Source organism: Taeniopygia guttata, chromosome 7, assembly GCF_048771995.1.
Source record: "Taeniopygia guttata chromosome 7, bTaeGut7.mat, whole genome shotgun sequence".
NCBI lineage: Eukaryota > Metazoa > Chordata > Aves > Passeriformes > Estrildidae > Taeniopygia > Taeniopygia guttata.
In genome coordinates this window covers 19,409,254-19,432,894 of record NC_133032.1, presented here as the reverse complement: position 1 = coordinate 19,432,894, position 23,641 = coordinate 19,409,254, and the positions used below count along the sequence as shown (strand labels likewise).

The 23,641-nt window shown below is 40.5% G+C and overlaps 1 protein-coding gene across 2 annotated transcripts in view; it reads right to left on the bottom strand.

The window, feature by feature from the left end:
- UBE2E3 (ubiquitin conjugating enzyme E2 E3) overlaps positions 1-7,700 on the bottom strand; it is a 55,624-nt gene extending 47,924 nt beyond the window's left edge. Inside the window, exons 1-3 of one of the 2 annotated variants that reach the window (XM_030277586.4) lie at positions 7,461-7,700; positions 5,977-6,179; positions 3,754-3,804 (exon numbers count right to left, since the gene is read on the bottom strand). In XM_030277586.4, the coding sequence (XP_030133446.1) occupies positions 3,754-3,804; positions 5,977-6,170 (245 nt within the window). In that variant the 5' untranslated portion in view covers positions 6,171-6,179; positions 7,461-7,700. Of the gene's footprint in view, positions 1-3,753; positions 3,805-5,976; positions 6,180-7,006; positions 7,124-7,460 lie in introns of those variants that run through there. The other variant, XM_072932322.1, reaches the window with a different exon arrangement.
- Positions 7,701-23,641: the final 15,941 nt, after the last annotated feature.

Genomic DNA, 23,641 nt, shown 5'->3' with positions numbered 1-23,641 from the left:
TTTCCACAAAGAAGAACAATATTTAATTTAGGAATGGAAATGAGGAAGCGTGAGCAAAGAAAACTGGGAATACACATTTTTGTTATTGCAGATCAGCAGGGCAGCTAGGAACAGCTAAAGGAAGCTGCTATAAATCACAGCACCCCTGGGAACAGCCCCACTTGTGCCAGCCCTAAAATCCAGGAAATACAATGAGAGCTGGAGACGCAGTTGCCTGCTCCACCTGAGCTGGGCAGGTCTCAACAGCAGCCTCAGACAAAACCTCAACGACAGAGCAGTGACCTCAGATCTAAACAGTTTTATGCTATGAGCTGAAAATAGTTATTCCGGATATGTCAAACTTAAATAAGAGCATCTCTGCAGCCCAGATTTACCATGCACTACGTGTGAAATCTTTGCAGCATTTACCTGAGAGCCTGTAACAGTGGGGCTTGGCACACTTCCACACCTTGAAGTATGTATAAGTGCTTGGCCATGGCTTGAAACTGAGCTGCCTAGGAGTAATAGGGCCAAGATCTTTTTAGCTTTGCTTTATGCTATTAAAAGCACAAAAGAAATTAAATACAGTACACTGCATCAAGTAGCACAGCTTTGAGTTAAGATTGAAAAAGCAAGAAAAAATGGAATCAGATACCTGTCCTCAGTTTACCTATGTGTCCTAGTGCTATGGTGTCTGTTGGACAGTAATTGACTTGTTTCAGGCTTTTCTGTTGAACAGGAGAAAACATGAGTGGAAAGCAGCACTTAGTTTTTCTCCAACATCTTTAGTGGTTTAGGACTGAACTTAATTTTATTGTTTTTGATGCTTTATCTTTCTTGAAAATCACACCAAAATCACAGGAATTTAGTACTACTGCATGTTAAGGAGAAAGCTATCAGCATGAAGATATTAAGTTTTATAGTTGGTACTCCCGAGATGCAGCTCATATTCACTGCTCACAAACATGACAACATGATACATGACAACATGATTTTTTCAACAGTTCATCGTCCAATTAACAGAATCAGAAATCAATCCTTTTGGTTGATTTCTGATCAAGCAAAAAAACTACTGTTTAGTCAGTTTTACTGTGCCTGTCATTCTGCTATCCTAGTGCCTAAAATAGAAGTCAGTGTGCAGCCCAGCCCTGCTCAGCATACCCAGGCACAGGGCTTTCTTGGGGCTCTGGCATTTTATAAAGCAGATGTTACAGCAATAGATGTGACTGCAGGAAAAACAACTGCTGGGGAAATCTACACCTCTTTTGCATGAGAATCACAGTGCAGCCAGTCGGTGTCATTTTAAAGTAGATAAATCAACCTCGGGTCACTCCCATGGGGTAACTCTGGGCAGTTGCATTGGCAGGTGAGAAGTGGCAGCAGATATCAGTGTTTAACATGGTATGAGAGAGCTTAACATGTTTGTACTTTAGTATTTGTATTGTATCCTGTTAAAGTAACATTTAACATTTCATAGTGCCATTACTGCATTTTAAAAATTGCTAATTTTTAATTACTTATGTAAGTGAGTAAGCAGGACTATCAGCATCCAGTTGTATTCTTGTGAAGCCTGCAATATGTGGACTGCAAACAATAAGATAGTGCTCTAGAACAGAAAGAGAAACAACTGTGCATGAAAAACTGGTTTTGGGAGAACTTAGACACCAGGTTTTTATTTTTAAAGCACATACATGCTTTTAAATGTTTAGGGTTTTTTTTTCACAAATTCTTTTTCTTTCACAAGAAATGCAGTAAGTAGCATTCTGCTGCTTGTTGCATGATGAGCAGTGCAGAGGTCTCATCAGCCTTTTGTTTGTCTGTAGCCTAATCTGTGCTATTACACCTTGTAAAAAAGTAAAAGTGTCAACTGTTTCTGCACATAACACACAGCTGCATTTACTTCTTGGTACCAGAACGGCTCCTTCTAACAAGTCAGTTTCAATGAAACAGTAAATACTTTGGGCACTGAAATAAGCTCAAACTGTTTATAATGAAAACCCAGATTTCCTGTTACAGAAGCTTGTTGTAGATTTTTCTGGTTTTATTTTGCAAAAGATAAAAATGCACTCATCATAAAGTTGTTACCGAGTAAATCCACTAAATTCTTCTTAAAAATACCTATGGGAACAGAAGCATTGACTTCCTCACTAGCAAAAAAAAAAAATAACATTTTTTTTGTATTCCCTGTAGGAAACAAACTTGAATAATTTTAGACACACTGCGGGGTTTTCATAATTCTCAACATCATTCCTGGGCATCTGGCTGTACTGGCTCACAAGCAAAATGCTCTGCAATACTCTTGTGCTAATATGAGAGGAATAAGCTTTGCCAGTGAGCCAAGTATCAGATAGCGCTTCAGACTGTGAAAGCTTCTCTTTCTAAAAGCTGTAACTTGCTGTACCTGAAACTGCTACAATTGTCTTTTTGGCAATTGTAAGCAAACCATCAGGGTTCTATTTCATTTAAATACTTTCTCTTCTGCCATGCCCCTTTGATGGTCCAAATATAAAGTGCAGGACCAACACAGAACTAGAGCCCAGTATTTAAAGTTATCTAAAGCAGTTATTTAAAACCAAACCAAACCCACTCCCCACAAAAAAAAAAACCAACAAAAAAACAAAACAAAAAAAAAAACCCAACAAAACAAAACCAAACCAAAACAAAAACAAACCACAAAAAACACAAACACCAAACCCTAAACAAACAGAGCCACTGACCCTACATGCAAATACATCAGACTGCCACAGGCAATCTACAGCACAGTCCTCAAGACAAGATGCCTTCACCACAAATTCAATAAAACTCTGCTCTGGTTCAGCCCCTGCACTCATAGATTAGTGAGACAGAGGAACAGCTCATATTTTATCAAATTTACAAAACACCCATCAACCCAGTCAAAAGCCAAACAATTCCAACACACAATCAGAAAGCATTTCCAGCAAATTTTTAAAAACATGTACATGGCTCACTGTTACATGAGTTATTAAGATACCTTCCAGACAGAAATCCTATGGAGATGCCTCAAATGAAAGCAACATTATTTAAAGCTAGCTTTACTGCAAATCTGAACACCGGATGCTCACAGCTAATAAGAATTTTTATGCATCCTTTAAACAAAAGTAAAACATGCCAAAAGATTTAAAGAAATCAAACTGTGCTACTATCTAACTTTCCTACAAGATCAAGTGCTTCAATTCCAAACCATCACTCAGTCTCCCGTGCTTAAAATTTCATTTTTCTAAAACCAAGTAGAAGTGCCTCCCAAGATAGGAACTTCCTTAGAAATATGCCCTATCAAGAGAATACAACTTTGACCAACAGACACATAAATTTAGAGGCAATAATTCAGTTTATCAATTAAACAACATACTAAGAGAAAGCATATAAAAATCACATACAGTTCTTTACTTCAGAATGAAAAGATCACTCTAGAAATTCAGCACTCAAAACCCCAGTTCAAACTACATGCAGACATTAAGTTGAAAGATTCAGCATATTTTGACATTCATATAATTAATGTTTCACAAAGGCAGTGACCAGCTATGAACAACAAACTGAACAGATTTCACTGTGTACATCAATCACTAATGACTACACCTCCAACATGCAGACAAAATACCAAACTTCAGTTTCAAACATTTTGTATGCTTATTCAATTCACAGTATGCAATTTCTGCCTAACAGTCACCCGTAGTAAACGCTAAGTTTGCCTTTTGTTAACCTGAGCACGTTAATTTCCTACCACCGACCACAATTTAAGAAGCCATTACATACCTGCAGTTAGGAGGAGGATCAAGGGTTATTTCAGCTAGCTCCTTCTGGATTCTGTTGGTGAAATGAGAACAGACACAAAGCATTTGAGATAGTCTATAGAATAAATCAGGGAATTACACTGCCCTCTACCACCATGCAGTTAAATGCAAGATTGGCTTTGCCTTCAGTAATGCTAACATGGCTGCTTCCTCTTTGTTCTCAGAGGCATAACCCAAATCCCACAGCTGAGAAACTTTGCAGCTTTTTTCCTGCTCCATGCTGTATGTAAACAGAACACTTACAGCTGAGCTGGGTAGAAATTTCCCACAACTATTCAGAAAAGTCACTCTTTTTCACATCCGAGCACTTTTTACCAGGGAGATTTTCTTTTCAAGCTAATATGCAAATGAGGCGGGGGTGGGGGGGGAGCCTGCACAGGCAGATTTGACAATGACTTTAAACCAGAGCTACAGGACCTGTGACTGAGGCTCGAGTGAACCGTGCTGGCAGCAGACAGTCTTTTCACAATATTTTACCTATTACTTTGCAGTGTGTTTAAAAAGTGGATTTGCAGATCTGCCATGCTGTCTCTGTTATGAAATAATCTCTCTGGATCAACTTTGCTTCTCTCCATAACTTCTGCTGCCTTGCCTCCTGCAACCTTATACAGTAGCTGTATTTATGTGATAAAAAAAATGATACAATAACTTGAAATAATCTGTGCATAACTTTACTCTATTACAAACATTCACAAGGAGTTAAGATTTGAAAAATTAGTACAGAAAACTTCCTGTCAATTTAAGTTTATTAAGTATGTAAGAGGTGCAATTTCAAAATACACATGGTTAACTCCTCTTAAAAAATTAAGACTTCTCTTCACAGAAGGACACATAAGAGCAATACTGTGAATTTCATGCAAATAGAAGGCCTTGAAAGGTGAGCTAACAGAAACTGCTCTGGATGTCCTTGCATTAACACCACTTGCATTAACATTAAATAAGTTCAGTAAGCCTACTGAACTATCTGAGATGCATGGAATTAGACTTGCAACAATTAAATGAAATAAACACAATATGGGAAAATTCAGTGTCAAAACCCTGTATGTTAGGCTTGTCAAATAAAAGACAAGTAACAACAAATTACAAACGCTGCACAGTAGTTGCAAAACTTTTTTCTCTTTAGCCAGTCCTATTTCAAAGGGTTTCTTTAACAAGCTCAAAAGTCATCAAAGGCATGCAGCAATTCTCTGCAACAATTTTAACATATTTCAAAAATAATTTACTAAGTTTAAGTCCAATACAAAATTACTAAAGTGTTCATAAAAGTCAGAACTACAATAGTCACGCTGAATAAGCAAAATTTGAAGCTACTACAGCTATTTTTCAACATTTCTTGCTACTGGATACTTGTAAATGTTTTCAAAGGAAAGCAACTCCAGGGAAAGGACTGGAAAGTTATGTTTCACCTCCAAAGACAGCTGGAATTAAAAAATTTAAAGTTTGAGTATTTCACACAGCTGATCTTTGAGAAAATTACCAAAGTAATTCTTGAGAGGCCGGCTGCCAATAAACTTATATGCAAATGAAAGTGCAACCAATATAACTAAACAAGGTTTCTGAAGATTCTTATATTTAAAGGTAGGGGCTACCTGTAGAATGTCACAGGTTTAAATCCACAGCTCCTAAGGGAGAAAACTCACCTAAGTTTCTCCCAGGAGAATGGCAGAATGAACCCATTCCTTCAAGGTGCGTAAGGCTCTCCTGTGCATCATCATGAAAAGCTCTCGTAAGGCCCAGAGAAGCCACCGGGGTTTTATGACTTCTTTAATTAGACAGCATTGCCTGTCATCAGTCTACCAACCATAATAAAATACTCCAAGAGGACTCCACCCTATACCAATCAAGCATGGAAACCTAACTCAGAAAAAAGCACCAAAGATCTCCCACACATTTTTGCAAATACAAAACGTACCTAGGCACCCCCCTCCCAGTCACCCTGTAAGTCACCAAGTTTTGTACCAACTCTTCAAAAGACGTAGCACCATTCTATGTAACTGTTATCCCAACAAGACTTAGATTAATTAAAACACTGCTTAGCAGGCTCCTGTCGACTACCAAAGTTGATAGTTCATTCCCTCCACACAGCTTTACAAGAAGAATGCCTCTGTCCTGACAAGTGCAGTGCAAGTACTGTGACTCCAACTATGTGCAAAAATACTGCAGGACGTTTCACTCCCTCCTTTACCTTTTTGCACTAGTAGATAGCTTAGCAGTAGTTTTGCTGGATAGTTTGGTGTTCTTCTTCTGCTGAGTGGCAGAGGGCTTTCGTTCTTCTTGCTCTTCAGGTTCAGGTGCAGGCGGATCCCTCTGATCAGCATCTGAACTACCACTGCTGGTACTTGGACTTTCATCGTCTGACCTCTGCCTATCACTGGACATCGTGGGGAACTTTTTGGGGAAAGAAAAGAGGCTGAATTAATACACAAGGAAGGACTCTCTCTTGTCATTCCCCAAGTTCCGCTGACCTCTGCCTACCATTGGACATCATGCAGAACTTTTTTTGGGGAAGAAAAGAGGCAGAGTTCATACAACAGGCAGGACTCTCTCTTGGTATTCCCCAAGTTCCAGAAAACTTTGAATAGGTGACAAGTCAGTTTCAGTGAGAAATTAATCAAAATATACTTCTTTGTCTCATACCCAAGGGCTGGAGTTTGACAGCTACAAAGCAATATTTACACTTCTGAAAATACAGATATTTCCAATTTTTAAACCCACTCACATTTTTTTCATACTTTAAACAATATGCCAATTGTCGACTTTGTTTAAGGCATGAGACAGATTTAGCAGAGTACTTAGGCAATGAGCATTAATAACTTATGACACACTGTAAATAACAGACCTCACTGAAAATGTTTTTTAAAAAGTCACTAATAACCTGTAAATATTTACACTGGGGCAGAGCATTTTATTGGGTCCAAACGCCAGATCCCCCCTCTTCCCCTCTCTCCGAGAAAATACACTGCCAGTTACACTTGGGTTGATTTCAGATGGAAATGTACACTTGCTCTGAGCATTTAAAGGGCTGGCACGGGGGGGAACGAGGTTTGGTTTTTTTATTGGTGGTAGGGCTTTTTTTGGTAAGGGGAAAAGCCCCGCGATGCATTTAAAGCCACTGGGGTAGCAGCAGCCCCGGTTATTTACATGGCCAGCAGCGAGAACTGCATTCGGCCACCACAGAGCTGCCGGAGGGGGAAGAAGCATAATTCAAACTGCACCTTCTGCACAGCTCTCCCCGCCGCCGCTCCCCGCGCAGCTCCGCCAGGCAGACCGACATTTTTCCGCCGATCGGGAAAGGCGGGGGGGGCGGGGGGGGGGAGAAGGAGGGGGCTGCCCCGGCGGCCGGGGGGGCCCGAGGAGGAGCGGCGGGAGCTGCGGCAGGGCTGGATCCAGGCGGCCGCCCGGCCGCGCTTTGTGGGGAGCGCCAGCCCGCCTGGGCTCGCCTCGGCTCGGCGGGCGGCGGCGGCGGCTCGCCCGGCCCCGCTCCGCACCGTGCGTGTGCACCAAGTGAGGCGTGAACTCGGGCCGGCCCCGCGTCCCCGGCCGCCGCCAGGCAGCGAGCGCCGAAAACAAGAACAAAGCTCCTCTACCAGCCCCCCCGCCTCCTCCCCGCCTCCCCCCACCGCGCTCGCCCAGCCGCCGCGGCGGCCGCCTCGCCCGCCGCTCCCTTACCTTCGCCGGCGTCCTGTCCCAATGCTGGGTCGGAGGGGCGGGATGGCGGGGGGCCGGGCCGGGCCCGCGGCGCCCGAGGAGGGGACGGAGGCGGCCGGGGGGCTCTACGGCGGCGGCGGCGGCTCTGTGGCCGGGCAGTGTGGAACATTGAGAGCCGGAGCAGGGGGGGACGGGGGGAGGCGCGGTGCGGCCCCGCGGCCGGCGGGTGGCGCTGGCGGGCCCCGCTCTGCGGCGCGGGCTCCCGCGGCGGGCCGGGGGGCCGGGGCGGGGGGCGGCGGGCGCGCGCGGCGGAGCGGAGGCGGGGAGGGGGCCCGGCCGCCCCCGGGCTCTTCCCGCCCCGCCCGGGCTCCCCCGCCCGCCCGCGGCCGCCGGCGGAGCTCCCGGCGAGCGGGGGAGGGGAGAGGGGGCGCTCGCTCCCGTCTGCCGGCCGCCGGGGTGCGCGCAGGCGCGCTCCCGCCGCGGCCGGGGGCGCGCGTGCTCCGGGCCGGGCAAGGACAAAGCGGCGGCCCGGGAACGGGTATGGGGGGGGGGGGATCGCCCCTCGATGGCCGCTCCGCCCGGCCGGGCGCCACCCGCGGCACTCAGCTGAGCCCGGCCCCGGGGGCTCCAGCCTCCGGCCCGCCGCGGGACTCGCCGGGCCGGTGCCCAGCAACGGCGATGCCCGGGGGTCGTGCGGTGTCCATGGCCCTCGGCCTCGCACCTCGTGCCGTGCGCCCCGCGTCAGGGCAGGGACGCGCAGGAATGGGACCCTCGGCGGTTTCTTACCCCAACGCCACAAACGCCTGCCCTTGGCACTTTGTCACACTCGGGAGCTGGAAAAATACCGGCCACCCTGCAGCCTCACCACTCTGGATGGAAGTATTCAGCATCAAGACCAGAGTTGTTCTGCGAGCAACCAGCGCGCCAAATCACAAATGTTTTAAAAAGGAAAGGGGATAATTGACAGCAATTGTGGTGTCACAGAAAGGTGCTATGGTATGGAGATGCAGTTTATTTTCTGGCCCGTCCCAAATGCACGGTGCAGGTGTGCGCTGGAACAGCTTCTCACACTGTCTGCCCAAAGCAATCCACCAACTTAGAGAATGTAAATACTCCAGTCATAGAGCCTGATCATGCTGGCGTTAAATTCCAGTTTCTTTATAAAGATCTTATCTATCTGGGAAAAGTAGATGAGGTTGAGGTGGTGGATTACTGGCTTCTGCAGAGAAGAAATTAACAATTACTATAAATATTTGTGGAATTTACATGAAATCTCAAGGCTAACAGTTGCTGTCCAGCACAAGGGCTTTTGCCTAGATAGCTTTCATCATCAACAGCCTAATGACTTAAAACTGCTGTGTTTTCTTAGCTTGTACAAGATCAAGGGCTCAAAGAGCATATACTGTGCTCTAGAGGGAATGAACAATTGGTGTGTCAAGGAGTACCCTTCACTGGCGTTAGCTGAAGTTAGCTCATGCTGAAGACTTGGCAGGAAAGTTGAATAATACGATGTAGAGGAATACTGGAGGTTTGTTTGTTAAAGTAGGCTATAGAGAATTCCCAGCTCACCACTACAGGCAATTTGCCCCTGAGGTATGCTGTATAAAATTCCTAGCATAAACAGTATCTGGCATGATGAGCAATCTGGGCATAATTAGTAAAAGGAAAGCAAGGCAGTATCAAAAATCTATCAGTCAGCACTGAGAGCCTTTCCCCCTCCCCTCCTCCCATTCTGTTGATGATGCTCAAGATGAAGCTTGCTGAAACTTTGAAAGTCAAGATTAAATCTTTAAAATTGTTTCAAGTGAATATTTGCAGTCATCCCAAAAAAAATAGTAGAAGAGAGTACATCTACAGAATGAAAGTAAGTAGATTGGCCAAGAGTTGCGCACCACATCAGCTACATGTGTGGCTTTTGTGGCTTTCAGGATACAAAGTGAAAATTAAGAAAGCCCATTTAATGGAGACTAAGAAAAATTATTCTAGATTTTTTTTCCCCAGCATTTTTTACTATATTAAAATGAATTTACTACAGCAATGTGTGGACATAACAGATAATTATTTGATTGAATGTTCATTAATTTGACATCAGGTCTCAAAGGATGACACTTTGTTCTTATTTCTTGTATTTTCCTTGGGCTCATTTGTTATTCACAGAAATAAAATGTTCTTTCTTTCTGTGTTATCATCCACATAAAGAGGGCTCCACTGAAAGGTGCAGTTTGAAGGAGAGGGAAAAATGCCAATTTTAGTAGTCATTGTTACAAATCTACATCTCTGTGACTTTTCATATCCCTCATAATTTGCCTTCAGTGTAATTTTAACTGATGTACAGAATCATGAATGTGTTTTCTCTGTCAGTTTATTGTGTTCTCAAATTGTGGAAGTGCAACTGGCATTGCAGAGCCTCCCCAAGGAACTCCTGGGCACTCAGGCTGAGGCCTACATTTTTTTCCCAATCGGTTGCCTTTCTTGTTTGTGTTTTGTTACTTTTGTGTTCTTTGGGTTATTTTTTTAGAAGCCCTGTTTGCAAAGGTGGTAGATTGGTAGCTGTTTTTTTCAAAAGCCCAGTGTCTTTTTGGGTCTGTCTTCCTCCCTGTTCTGTCAGAGCACAGTTATGAAGTTTCTGTTAGCACACAGAGGTTGAACAGTTGCCTTGGACTGCACAGACATCTGAATATATTTTTATAGGTTTAGGAGTTCACAGTTGGGTCTCCTCCATCTGACATGAAATTCTTAGATAGCAAACAATGGGACCAAAACTAGGTGAAAAGCATTTGGATCTCCTGACCCAAATATGTTTAAGGGCGTACAGGTGGTAAAATAAAGCCAGCATACATTTTTCATGGTTAAGAGCAGTTCAACTGAAAATACTACTTAATGTTTACAGCTGTGTACTTCATCTTTTTTATTAAAAAGTCATAGTTTCCTGACAGTAAATTCATCATCTAGAAATGCATCTCTCCGTCCTAAGTGTTTTCCCATTCCAGGTTGTGTTAAAGCGCCTGCTGGACCCCTACTACAGCACCCTACTGCAGTGCTACAGATAGATGTGGACAGGCTGGAGAACCAGGAAATGAACAATTTATTTTTTTTTTAAAGTGGATGGGGTAAAATTTAGGTTGTGTTTTTGTTTGTAAGTAATGTCACAGTAGAAACTAGTGCTCCTTGTAAGGTAGCTCTTTTTCAAATATTCAGTGTGTCTTGTCCCAAGACAATTAACAGTTTTAACAGAGAGTTCTAGGAAAGCAGATGATGCAAAAATCTTGGGCCAAGAAGGCATGTAGTGACTTACAGAAAGGAGTACAGGAAGCCTGCAGTAGCTGCAGCTCATCCTGTTGTGCCTTCACCATAACTTTGATTATTCTTACATTGTGATGCTGTGGATTCTTTGGGGTTTATGAAGGAAAAAAATAAGCCCCTAAAGAACAATGTCCCTACTTCATTTGTGTTCTCAAGAATTTACAAGAACAGTGGAGGTAAGTTTTTGAGAAATAAAGTCGATGTGGCAGTGGACAGGAATCAGCCATTAGAAAGGCACGTCCTGGTTCCTTTGTCAGCTGGTATTCAGCCCATCTGTTAGTTTTGTGTTGCCACCTTACAAAGTTTGGCATGGGAATATGGCGGAGGAAGGATTGGAAGAGGGCTGGATGGAAGAAATGAAGACAAGAGCCAGAACACTGCTGTGCTTCAATTGTTCTTGTTTGAAGAATGACTTTCTGGAGGCTGCTGTAGCTCAGCAATAATCCTGAGACTGCTCTAATGCAGCCTGTCATGAGGCCTGGAAGTTGGGATTCTTACAGGACTTTTCAGGATATCTTTCCTTCTCTGAATCCTTGCATGCTTGAATAAATCAGGAAGAGAATTTTGCCAACTTTTTTTAACACAGGAGTTAGCTGTTTAGCTGGGATTTTTTATAACATTGAATACTGCTGTATCTAAATCCATAGAAAAATACTTAGCATGCACTAAAGCACCACATATATTAATTAATCTTCATCATAATCCTAAGAAGTAAACCATAAATCCTACTGTTCAGCATATGTGACAGTTGTATATTACACACTGGAAGGCTAAATGGTCAGTTGGCTACTGGTCTTTAATGGGCAGACTAGCATTAGGTACTTAAAAACATAACAGATAAATGCATGGTTTCAGAGCACGGAGTAACGTGGATACGTTTGTATTACGGTGTTCCCATGGAGTTCTTGTGTTCTGTTTTGTAAATTCTTTCCTTGTATGTGGATTATTGATGCAAGTTAGAAACACAGTGGCCCTTTATAGTTCCTGTAGTCATTCATATGAATTCAGTGCAGTGCGTGTCAAATGAGTATCAGTGCTTTAAAAAAATCCATCCTTTACTTTTTGTTGAAAGCAGCTTGAATTTACCAGCTTTTAATTGCTGTAGTTTTCATTTTACTTGGAAAGCTTTAGGAAAAACAAGAAAATTAGAGGAAAATTGGGTGGAGTTGTTCTTGGCTACTGGACAAAAGTAATTTGACTTTCATAAGGATATTTCCCTCAATAGCTAAGCATTATTTCATCTGTAAGCAAGAGGATTTTTTCCTCTTTTACAAATTTTAATTGTAAATTTCTCCTTGATGTGTAGATATGTGTAGTTATAGTTGCTTTAATGCATTTAATTTTTAGTGCAGTGTCTTGAATATTTACTACAGTAGAGTAAAATGTAAATACAGACTCTACCTGTACCAAAGTGTGAGATCAATAGGTCTATAAGTAACATCATAAATTCCATAAAATTATTTTGTGGTGTATATTCAGCAGTATAGTGTGTAAATCATAAGCTAGGGAGAGCACAGCTCTACAGATACAACTCTGGCAGACCAGCATTTCTGGACAACTTTCAGTATGAAATTTGCCCCTTTTCTGCTCACAGGTGTAGTAAAATTGTGTTGTCATTCTTGGTGTCTGATAATCTGCTATGAAAGCTGTAATAGTGAATAATGTTGAAGGCCTAGTGAAAATTACATTTCCCTGTTACAAATAGAGACATTCCACTCCTAGACTATCTCAGATTGAATTATGTGTAAGTCTACACATAAGTATATGTCTTAGTGCTATCTACAGGCTGCTTAGATTTTAAACCTTTGGCTCTGTAAAAGCTCTGGCTCCAAAAGACCAAAGTGAAAGCAGAAAGTGAATATGCTGGTAGTATTTGAGCTGATGTCCTCATTCATGCCAGGCAAGAAAAGGCAAGATAATTATAAAGTCAAATTCATCTGACCAAGTTGAGGTCAGAAAGAAACATACACATGAGGCAGACACTATTCATAAGCTGATGGATGTTTTTGTAGAAAAGTAATAATTAAAAAGTACATGACTAAATTGGCCCATCCTGAGTGTGTTATTAAGAAAAAGGATCCTGGACAGCTCCTTACTGCCTCAGTCTGACTAACCTATTTATTTCCCTGGAGTTGGGTGAGTAAAAGATTTCCTTCAAAGCCTTTAGGGCTGGTTACAGTTGCACAAATAGCTTTATCTGGCTTCTCAGCATTTTTTCACTTCAGTCCCCATCAAGGTCTTCAAATTCTGACATCCTGTTGAGGAAGGAACCTATCAGCATTTAAAGAAAATCTTACAAATTTCCTGAGAGCCATCACACCTTCTAGTGATAAGTCACAGTGCTTTACATTTGCCTGCCTAGAAAGCCAGGGACGCTTCTGAAAGCACCCTAATTATAGGGTAAGGCCTTTACATATTTCCTATTATCATGTCTGCACTGTGTAAAGACCAGCTTGATTGATGCTGTTTTGCAATAAAGAAAAGTAATACCATTTTTAGCTTATGAAGATCAGGATTACCAAAGACTCCTGTGGATTACCTTTGTGGCGTCTTGCTTTTTGACTAGGGTCAAAAAACTATGCATTTGTGCACTCCCTTCATGTACAGGAGCCCTGATCTCCCACAAAGGGACAGGAAAGTCAAGTCAGAGTCCTATCATGATAAATCACTCCTGCAAATAATTGCAAATAACTGGGCAGGGCTGGTCCTCCACAGCCCTGACTCAAGTATGTTGGACCGTCTCTGCAATAGCAGAAGACTTATTTTGTGCCCTGGTCAGTGGGACTTGTTCCCATAGCGGGGACTTGTGTCCAGCATTTCCAGTTTGCAGTGGGAGAACAGATCTCCAGCCACAGTGGTGATGAGGGCTGAGAGGGGAGTGCAGCCTCAGCTAAAGTGTTCCCACATATTTTATCTGCTACCTCCTGTGCTGGAGCAGTCGCATACAAGCAGAGAGTCTGAGTGGTGAGGTCGCAAATAATTGCAGCTAAAGCCATCTAAGATGGAATGTCAGGCCCTGGAAATATACTGGCAAATATGCTGGAAATATACTGGCAAAAGTCAAGATCAAGAAAGGCTTGGATCCTGTATGTCATTCAGCATGTTGAAATGTTTCTCTGAAGTATTTGAGTGGTGAAGTGGTGCAAACGTAGAATTGAGCTTCTTTAATGTTACAGTCATTTCTATCACCCTGTCTGTGTGATGTCAAGATGTGGCTATCTTCAAGTAGCTCATTTAGTATCACCAGCCAGAAATCTTTGCACAGGAAATAAATAAGTTATGATTAGCAGGTGTGAGACCAGTCTGATTTTATTCATGTCCCATGGTTTCAACAACAAACTCTTATTTGAGCTTTTGTTCCTTTTTGTAATGAGAATTTCTATTTTATCATTTAGAGCAGCACCCTCTTTCCGAGTGAGAACTGAACCAGTTGCTCTCTGGAGTCCTTCACTGCTGCTCATCTGGCTGGGTGGCAGCTGATAGATGAGTGTCCCTCCTGGCCAGCCACTGTGCTGTTTCTCCTGCTCTCCCAGCAGAGAATGAGAGACCAAGAGTGTTCTCTGTGCCCTGTGGAGCACAGATGCACTGCTCAATGAAGGTATTTCTCTTTTGTCATTTTGTCATTTCCCTACTTTTATCCACATGTTTGTCAGCAGACCAACTGCTGTGTGTTTTCCAGTGCAGTAATCCAAACTGCTTCTGGAGTCTTCCTTCACAATGCAGTGTGATACTGCAGTTTGTGCTTTTACTTACAATGTTTAATAAATATGTAAATTAATCTACTCTATCTCTTCAAGTAGGAGACTTGTATGACTGCACTTGTGTATCACAGAATATGCTATTCATGAAGATGGTACAATGGGGCAGGAACTTGAGGTGGAAGTTTAAAATATAATTAGCACAATGAAAGTGTCAGTTAAAGCCTAAATGTAAAGTATTTTAATATCTCCATCTGGAGTTGAGCTGAAATGATGCTTCTGTGTTCTGTGCAACGCTGGTGAGAAAGTGTAGGAAATGCAAACTTAATTCATGTCAGCTTTGCTTGGATCAGACTACCTATGCTATTGCCTATTCATACTGAAATTTATAACAGTTATCATTTACTATCATTTGTTATGTTTTCACTTATATTTAACATGAATATTAACATACTGTGGTTTTATGTGTGCTTTTGGGTTAAATAAAAATAGTACTGTGCTATGACAGAACAAATAAGAACATGGTGATAACTTCAAAACAGCAGAAAAAATATGCCAGTGAAGCTGCTTCCACTCATCTAACATCAAAAGATGACTTTACTTTGTAATGTATCCATGATCTTGAAAGCCACCAAAAAATCTCTCAGGGGTGTTCTTATTCCTAAGTTACCTTACGTTGTTTTAATTAATCAGCTAAATGGAGATCATTATTCCTGAGGTCTGCTTATTTTTGTCTCCCTTTCAGCCATGTGTGAGAATGAACTTCTGGCCTTTACTGTCAGGCTGATCATGATTTTAAATAGTAATGTTCTTCTTAGTAGACTGTATTAATCCTACTGGTGGAAATTTTAAGACATAACATCTTGGTCAATCAAATTAATCTCATTTAGTGTTGGACTGGAACACAGGTTAAAGTTAAGTGTTTAAATGCCACCATATAAGCAGATGGCCAGGCTGTTTTGAGAAAAGCTAGTAACTCAAATCAATGCTTTACATATTATATCTCCTAATATCCAATATATTGTTATCTGGTGCATTGCTGTGGTACTTTATTTTCTTGGTATCAAATCAAAGATGAAGGAGATATAGAACCAAAATGGTTCAGTTAATCAGAAGTATCAGCATATCCATTTAATAATTTTGCAATGTGTATTTTAAGTCTCCAGAAAAAATATATTTTTTTCTATTTGCTTATCTTTCTCAGTCTTCACATTGAAGTATTATGATGCTAATATAGCCCTGGCTGAAACACTTGTTTGATAGCTCTTTCAATGAAGAAATCCTGAAACAAACAAAACTATTTAAATTTTTCTTGGTTTCTTGTACCAGGGAAGCAGTGAAGTCAGTCTTTACATTCACAAATTTATCTTTCACAAAATTCTACACAGTAAGTAAACATGTAAATGGAAAAAGAGTTTTTAAAGTGCAACACAACTACTTTTCTTTATTTCTTAGCAGTTGCTATGCTATTGATGGGGTCATTCTGAACTATCAAAAGGCATAGTTCCTACAAGCAATATCCAGCAGAATAGGAAGTGCTTTTGTGCCTGAGGCTCAGGGCTGGCAAGTGATAATTTCTGTTTCTGCCCCCTGTAAAAAAACAAAAATGAGAAATGAATGGGAGAACTTGCAGTGATAGAGGAAGGACTGTACTGTAGGGAGACCTGAGCATACTTAGTAGAATAGGTCAACCTTCTTTGTTGGGCAGTAACGATGCAGCAGTCACAGGACTTAATATATTTCAAGGAAGTGGACAGATTTCTGGGAAAAGGCACTCCCTAGAAATGTACAAAATGCCTACTTCAGATTCGGGGTGATGCCTGTCCACCTTTGCTACAGAATGCTTCAGCACCTGGCAAAGGAGCTGAGAGATTGCCAGGATCATATCTCAAGAAGCAAACTTGTATTTTGTTCAGAAGTGTGCTCAAGTTAGAAACATTTCCTCATACAACAGAGCTTCCAACTAAAAATAAATACCTCTTTTCTGCCAAGCATTAGAAAGGGGAGATTGCTATTCTGTCTTTGGGTGTACCTGCTCACTAATACTTACCCTGCTGCCTGGAATCTAAGAGGTTTGCTTCTCTCTGTAGACTGGCCCTCCACAGAATTTGGGTCAGTTTCAGAATATCATTATTCAATTTAAAAGCTTTGTTTTCTGGTCACTACCTGGAACAGCTTATTTTCAGACAATGTTCCCTCCTGCCATCTACTTTACATTGTGAACAGTGTTTCTCCTAAATTCAAGGGTAAGTCTCATGACAGCAGAAGACTTCTGAGGCCCTTGCAGAAACAGAGAGGAATGATCACATTCAAAGCCTTCAGTGTAAAGTATAACATGGTCCTTTAGCTCTGCTAGCCCCACAATGTACTCAGCTTAAAGCATCAATGAAGAAAATAGAAAAGCAGAAAAGGTCAGAATGGAGAGTCAGAAGAGGAAATAAGTCAGGTAAACCCTGTCTGGGGAAAGGAAAGAGCAAATTTAGAATTGTGGCCTGTTGTAATATTGGTTATTAATTTGTGAGAGAAGATCATATACTGTGGGAAAGGGCAGCAGAGATTGACAGATGAGATAGATAGCATTGCTGCACCATGACCTCAGAGTCACAGAACCATTCTGTGTCTGAGTTCCCTCATCTGTAAAGTGAGAATAGTTCCTATTTATGTTTCAGGGCCCTTGGAACCATTAATCAGTGCATATTGTTAAGGCTTATTGAGACCACCAGTTGGAAATACAGAATAACATCTGTGTCTTCCGGGCTGTCATTTGCATGGCTATGTAATCTAGCCAAAGTAATTTTAAAAACAGGTACAGAATTTTAAAATTCAGAGTTTGTTGGAAAATAAGCAGTTTTAAAATTAGGAGATGAGAGTTGTTGTGAAACACATCTAATTTTAAGGCAGGGGAGCACTACTAATACCCTCCCTTCCCATTTCCATGAAGCACAATCAAGCCTCAGGTTTGACTTCTCAGGATCCTTGTGAGATTGTTCTCTGGAAGTAAAATTGACATTTTCTTTTGAAGGAGAGAGTTCATTTCTTTTCAAGAGCTGAAAATGAGATGCCGACCTTACCTCTTCCCTCTGTATCATGTACTTTTCCTGCCACCAAAAGAGACAACTGTTCAATAGTTGCTGTTTTAGGGCAGGACAAACTATGGCATTTTTTCTGGAAAATGTGCAATAGAGAAATGGAGAGATCTCAGCTCTGTAGGGTAGGTGATGCAAATAGAGCTGCAGCCCTTGTGTTCCTCTCTGGATGTCTGCCTTTCTACAGTCATGCAGGGTGGGACTTGCACCAGTGATGTGGTTGTGAAGAGCGTGGTGGGTGTGGGCAGTTATGGAGAGCATTGCTTTTACATCATGTTCTGCACTACCCACCACAGTGCTCTTAATAGCAAGGAGAGTATACAAGAGCTGATGAGATGTTCTGGCCCTCATCAAACCAATGTCAGGAATGAGTTAAAATAACTCAGTTGCATTTTTAGGTTTTGAATTAGCATTAAAGTCACAATCAATTATTAAATAAAACCAAGACCTTTTTATCCTCAGATCTGGTTAATTGCAATCTTTACAATTATTCATATTTTTATAACATTTCCAAACTAGTTATAGTGCCAGTGACTATTTATATTTACTGATTATTAGTTACTCATCAGCTGTCACAGAGCTCCATAACTTCTCCCACCATGACCTCATTCCCAAGGCAATCCTGGAGCATGAGCCTTCTTTAACTGAAGATTATTTTTTAGCATTGTTCAAATATCTATTCTGAACAGCTCCTCATTCTTACAGTTTCAGTACGCAACAATCTTTCTTTTTGCCCTCTCTGCTCCATCTTGGAGAATATCAATGACATCCAGAGCCTCTAATAACCGCCATCTCTTATGTCATGGAAAATCTAAAGATTTTTTCCTTTTGTATGTTTCATTGCTTGCATCATTCCTCTGTGCTCCCCCAATTACTGTTCTCCACAGGAGAGTTCCTTAAACTGTTTGTTACAGCCCCCAATAATCTTCCAGTGGATCACAGGAGCTGTGAATTTTTAGACTCTCATCTTGAAGAAGCAATGAACTACTTTGACTTCCTGTCAGTCTACATCTGCAGCTGTTATATAAAGCTAGTTTTCACTTCCTTGCCTTGGAAGTGCTGAGCAGATGCTGTTTCCTCAGAGAAGTGGAAGGACTAAGTGGATAACATCTCCTCTGAGATGCCCTCTTTTTCCTCACATAATTTGCGTGAAGATGAATGAATGTTCTTGCAGATCATTTGAGATGATATCCTCCAAAGGGTCTAGTTGTTAAGTAGTGTCAATCTTTACTCCCCAAAAAGCTAGTTTGTAATATCCATATTCTCATCAATTATATATTTCTTTCTTTTTCTCTTCTCTGATTTTTTTTTCATCTTTCTTACTTTGTGTTTGTTTGCTTTCATATTCTTAAGTTCTCATGTGTCAGATTGGCCACCCACCTCACTGCCTCATTTGACCTTTCATTCCAGCTCTTTCCATTTAAGTGCCTGCTTGTCCAGCCTTGTCACCTCTCACCATAATAAACCAAATGCTCCTTGTAAGCTCTTCTGTCATCTGGTTTTAGTACTGGTGTCTTGAGGAAAAAAAATGTCTGTGATTATACTGTACAAATGCATTTTAATCCTTTGGCAAAACTTGGAAGAGGAGTAAAGGATTTAAAGCATCTTTGAGTTTTATCAAGGAAGATGGCCACACAGAAAAAAAAAGAATTTATTTTGTATTCATCTGAAAAGAAAGAATGCAGTTTGATCTCATTTTTCCTAGACAGCAGAAAATCCCTGCAGAGAGCTGAGGACTCAATGTATTAGGTATTACAGAGATTATAGTCTTATCTGTGTTTCACTCCTCTCTGGACTCTTCATAAAGAGTTTGATTTTTGGGTTTTTCCATAGGTGCAGCCTTGAAATTTTTTTGGGTAATACTTCTGTGGGTATTCTTTGGTGTCCAATAAAAAGTGAATTTATGGTATATCATTAATATTATTGAGTATCAAAACCAGTCATCCATAATGTGCAACTCTAATTGCAAAAAGACTTAACGGACTCTGATATTCATAGAATTGCTGAGGAATAGTTTCTTAATCTAGTTTATTGTTTAGATAATAAATACTTTGAATAAGGCATCATCTTTGGGGTTTTTTGATCATTATATTGCATTGGAATAGTAAGCAATGGTTATAGTTGTAAAAGTGGTTCCATAGTTTCTAAACATTTCTGTATGTTACGTATGTTTTAGGAGGATTAATGAAAACACATGCTTTCAGTTGCACTGCCTTTTGACAGTAGTGAATTGAAGGATCCTTAACATATTCTTGGAATATTTCAGTCTTAACTTGTACTATGAAATTCTTAATAAAGGCGTTTCCCAGGAATATAGAACTTACAAGTGTGAAACATGTTTTAAGAAATAATGAGCAAAAATAAGTAATAAACCAGTTGGAATCAAAGCAGAAAATACCTAAATCACCTGAAAAGACATGAATTACAGTAAAGTAGCTGTGCAGTGCATAGTGACAAGAAGTCATTGTGGTCTGCAGCAGAATGGACTTGCAGTGAATGAGCCCAGGTGCTACAAAAATTATGAGGAATCACTCCTGGCTGGGAATATGTACTGGAAAACACTAGAAAACATGTTAACAACAAGAAACAAAAATCTGGGTTTTCATAAAGATAATTTTTCACAAATATTTCTGGAGGACTCTTGATGCACCTGTGTAAATCACCCTATTTTACTTGATGTACATAGGAGCAGTGAGTACATGTGAAATATTTTCATATACACACAGACTTCAAACTAAAACCAAGGATATAGAAAAACTGGAAATTGTACTTAGGTGGATATAGTGGCAGTTAAATATTAATCTGAGTAAAAATGGGAACATTTTTTGCATCCTCTGCAATCTGTTGTACACTCTATGTTCTGTGTGTAATTATTCATTTACAGCTGTGTGGAATGTTGCAATTCTTATTTCATAACATTTTGCCTTGGTTTAAGTTATACCATGGCTGCATGAGTTTGATAAATTAATTACTTTTCTTATTTAGCTATTTTTTTTACTAAGAATATATTAAACATATTTCAGATCTGATCTGGTTCCAAGTATGAATAGGTTTTCAGTAGCAACATCATATATCTTAGTTGAAGGAGTGAAGAAAAGGAAGAAAAAAACCTGTTTTAACTCCAGTGCAGTATTTTCATGCTTCAGCATCCTTGTGTTCCCTAGGTGTCATGTAAGTGATAAATTAACACTTTTGACAGCAAGCATATATCTATACAACCTTCTTCACAAAAAAATTACTAGTTATTAATTTTAATTTCTCTCTGGCCTCTGACTCTGCTAAAATTCTTGAACACCATAGAATTTCATGGACAGGTTTGCAGGGAAAAAGGCTTGACTAGATTGTAACAGGGGGCACCTGTGTATTGTATTTTGAGTCAGTGTTAACTAAGTGGTTAATAAAAATATTTTCAATTAAAACCAGTTTGTTTTTACAAACCTGCCCTTGTCAACCAACATCTTCAATTATTAGTTTGCTTTTCCTTTGAAGATTCTTTCTCTATGTAAAAATCTGTGTGAAATATTCCAAGTGGAAAATTAACCCACAACATATTCCTGTTTTATTGAGCTCTTTGTAGATTACTGTGAAAGCTGAATCCCTAGGAATTTTCATTTTAGCTAGGAAAAAATTGTAATGATCATACCAGTTGAGTCACCAGTTGATGATTTAGGGGCTGGAGCTCCTGTCCTTTAAAGATAAGCTGAGAGAGTTGGGGTTGTTCACCTTGGGGAGGAGAAGGTCCAAGGAGACCCTGGAGCAGCTTGCAGTACCTAAAGGAGCTTGCAAGAAAGCCAGGGTGGCACTTTGTACAGGGCCATAAAGGCACAGGATAAGGGGTAATGGCTCCAGATTGATACAGGGGAGATTTATGTTAGAAATGAGGAAGAAATTTTTCACTATCAGGGTGGTGAGGCACTATAACATCTTTCCCATAGAAGCTGTGAATGCCCCATTCCATCAATGTTCAAGGCCAGGTCAGAGGGGGCCCTGAGCTGCCTGGTCTAGTGGACCTTCCATGTGGGGTTGGACCTAGATGATCTTTAAGGTCCTTTCCAACCCAGAACATTCTACAATTCTATGAATTCAGCACTTCATTGAGCAGCATAGAAGAACCACAAAGCATCCTGAAGATGCTGTTACTGTCATCTTTCCATGCTGTTGGTAGCACTTAGACCAAATATTGTTATCCTGGGAAAAAAATGAGGAGGCTCATTTAAGATTGGTATAAAACCTGAAAGATTTAATTCAGACCCAATTTGCACAGTTTAAATGTTTAATTTCCATGGTGTTGCAATTACAACTGCAGAGGGTCTGGATGTGGATGCACATTCCCTGCCAAGAGCAGTTGTACTGCCAATGGTTCTCTGTGTCAGTGTGTGTCAGTTGCCTCTCCTGCTTTGTCAGCTTTTGGTGTCACTAAATTGCCAAATTGCCTCAATGCAGAAATGTAGCTGTGATTCTGGGATGTAATAGCTCCTTTATTTTTCTTAACTATATTCACAGTGTTGCATGCTGCTATCATCCCTTTGGGATGCTGAGACAATGACTGAATTTAGACCTTCAATAACAGCAGCTTCAGTACCCTTATTAAAAACGAGATTGTCATTGCTACAGTCTACATTCATCACATATTGATGTATTTGATCACATCCTCTCTATCCCAGGCAAACCTATGTTACTGTTTTCTTTGAGGACTGATGTGCAAATTGAATTTACTGTTTCTGATGTAAAAGCTTACTTAAGTTTGAGTCCCTTAAGTTTGAAGTCTTTTCCAGTCCACAGATGAACGGTGCTAGCCTGTATATTCTTCTCTACATTTCTCATTCATTGTTTGCCAGAGCTATAAATCAATATCCAGAGGTATAAAATCCAAGTAGTACAAGCTGTGCAGAAAGCATTTAACTAATTAAATGTGGTCATCTTTTCCTGAAGAAGTCAGATGTTTTGATAAACTACTCACTTAGCAGCAAGAAACAGGATATGTTAGTTGGTGTCTCTTCCGTATGTATTTCTTCTCTGATTATGCCAGAAACAGCTGTGTTAGAAATCGTTAACCTTAGGAAATGTAAAATTTTTAATTTACCTAAAATAAGAAATAATAATTTTCTGTCAACAAATGCTATGAAAAGAGTACTTTTTCTAAGTGTATTCTGAAGGAATCAAGGAACTTATGCCCTGAAAAATTTTCAGATGTTTGAGAACACTCCAGTCTTTATTGTCTATTAGTATATATCTGCTTATAAGGGACTTCTTCTGTAGCTGTTCAGTACATATGAAAAAAAGTTTTTAAATGTGTAAGAAAAATTTGTATTTTTCCCTTCAAGACCTAATTTTTATTCTATGCAAATAGAAAACATACCCTACAAAATCCTCCATGAGACTGTATATTTGTATTGCAGATATAATACTATATAATATATCCTGTGGATAACTGAAAAAGAAATCAGTAGTAGCAAATGATATTTGTTTGAAATTTGGGCTATTTCCTTCAGAAGAATATGCCTTTTCAACTGAATGATCTCTAGTGAAAAATATAAACCACCTGTCTTGTAAGAGTAGCACATTGAGGAGTGATGATGTCTTTTCCATGATCATCCACACATCATGTCCTGCTGAACTCAGTGGTTTATCTTCAAGAGATAAATTCAGCATAATTGCAGAAAGAGAGATTTATGTTTGACACCAGGGAAAACTTCCTAGCCCTAAGATTACCACACCTTCCTAAGTGCAGTGCAACAATGAAGCAGGTTGCCTGTGAGATTGTGGAGTCACAGAGGGTTTCTGAGAAGGTGCTGCAGGAAAGCATCTCTATCAGAAATAGGTTAATTCTGCTCTGGAGTGGGGAGATATACTCTTGTGATTCCAGTGTGGAGATATACTCTTGTGATTCCAATCATGATTGTCTCCCTGTGGCCAGAAGATCACAATTCAACATTGGCTCAAAAATTTAAAAAAAATAAAGCATTTGACATCCATGAGAAAATTAGATTTTTCTGTTTTAGCCAGAAAGGAAAATGTCAGCTGTGAGAATGTCCAATTTTTCCTCAAGGCAACACTTGCAGATAATAAAAGTAATGGGCTTTCTAGTTTATTCCACCTCACCTATGCATCCTTT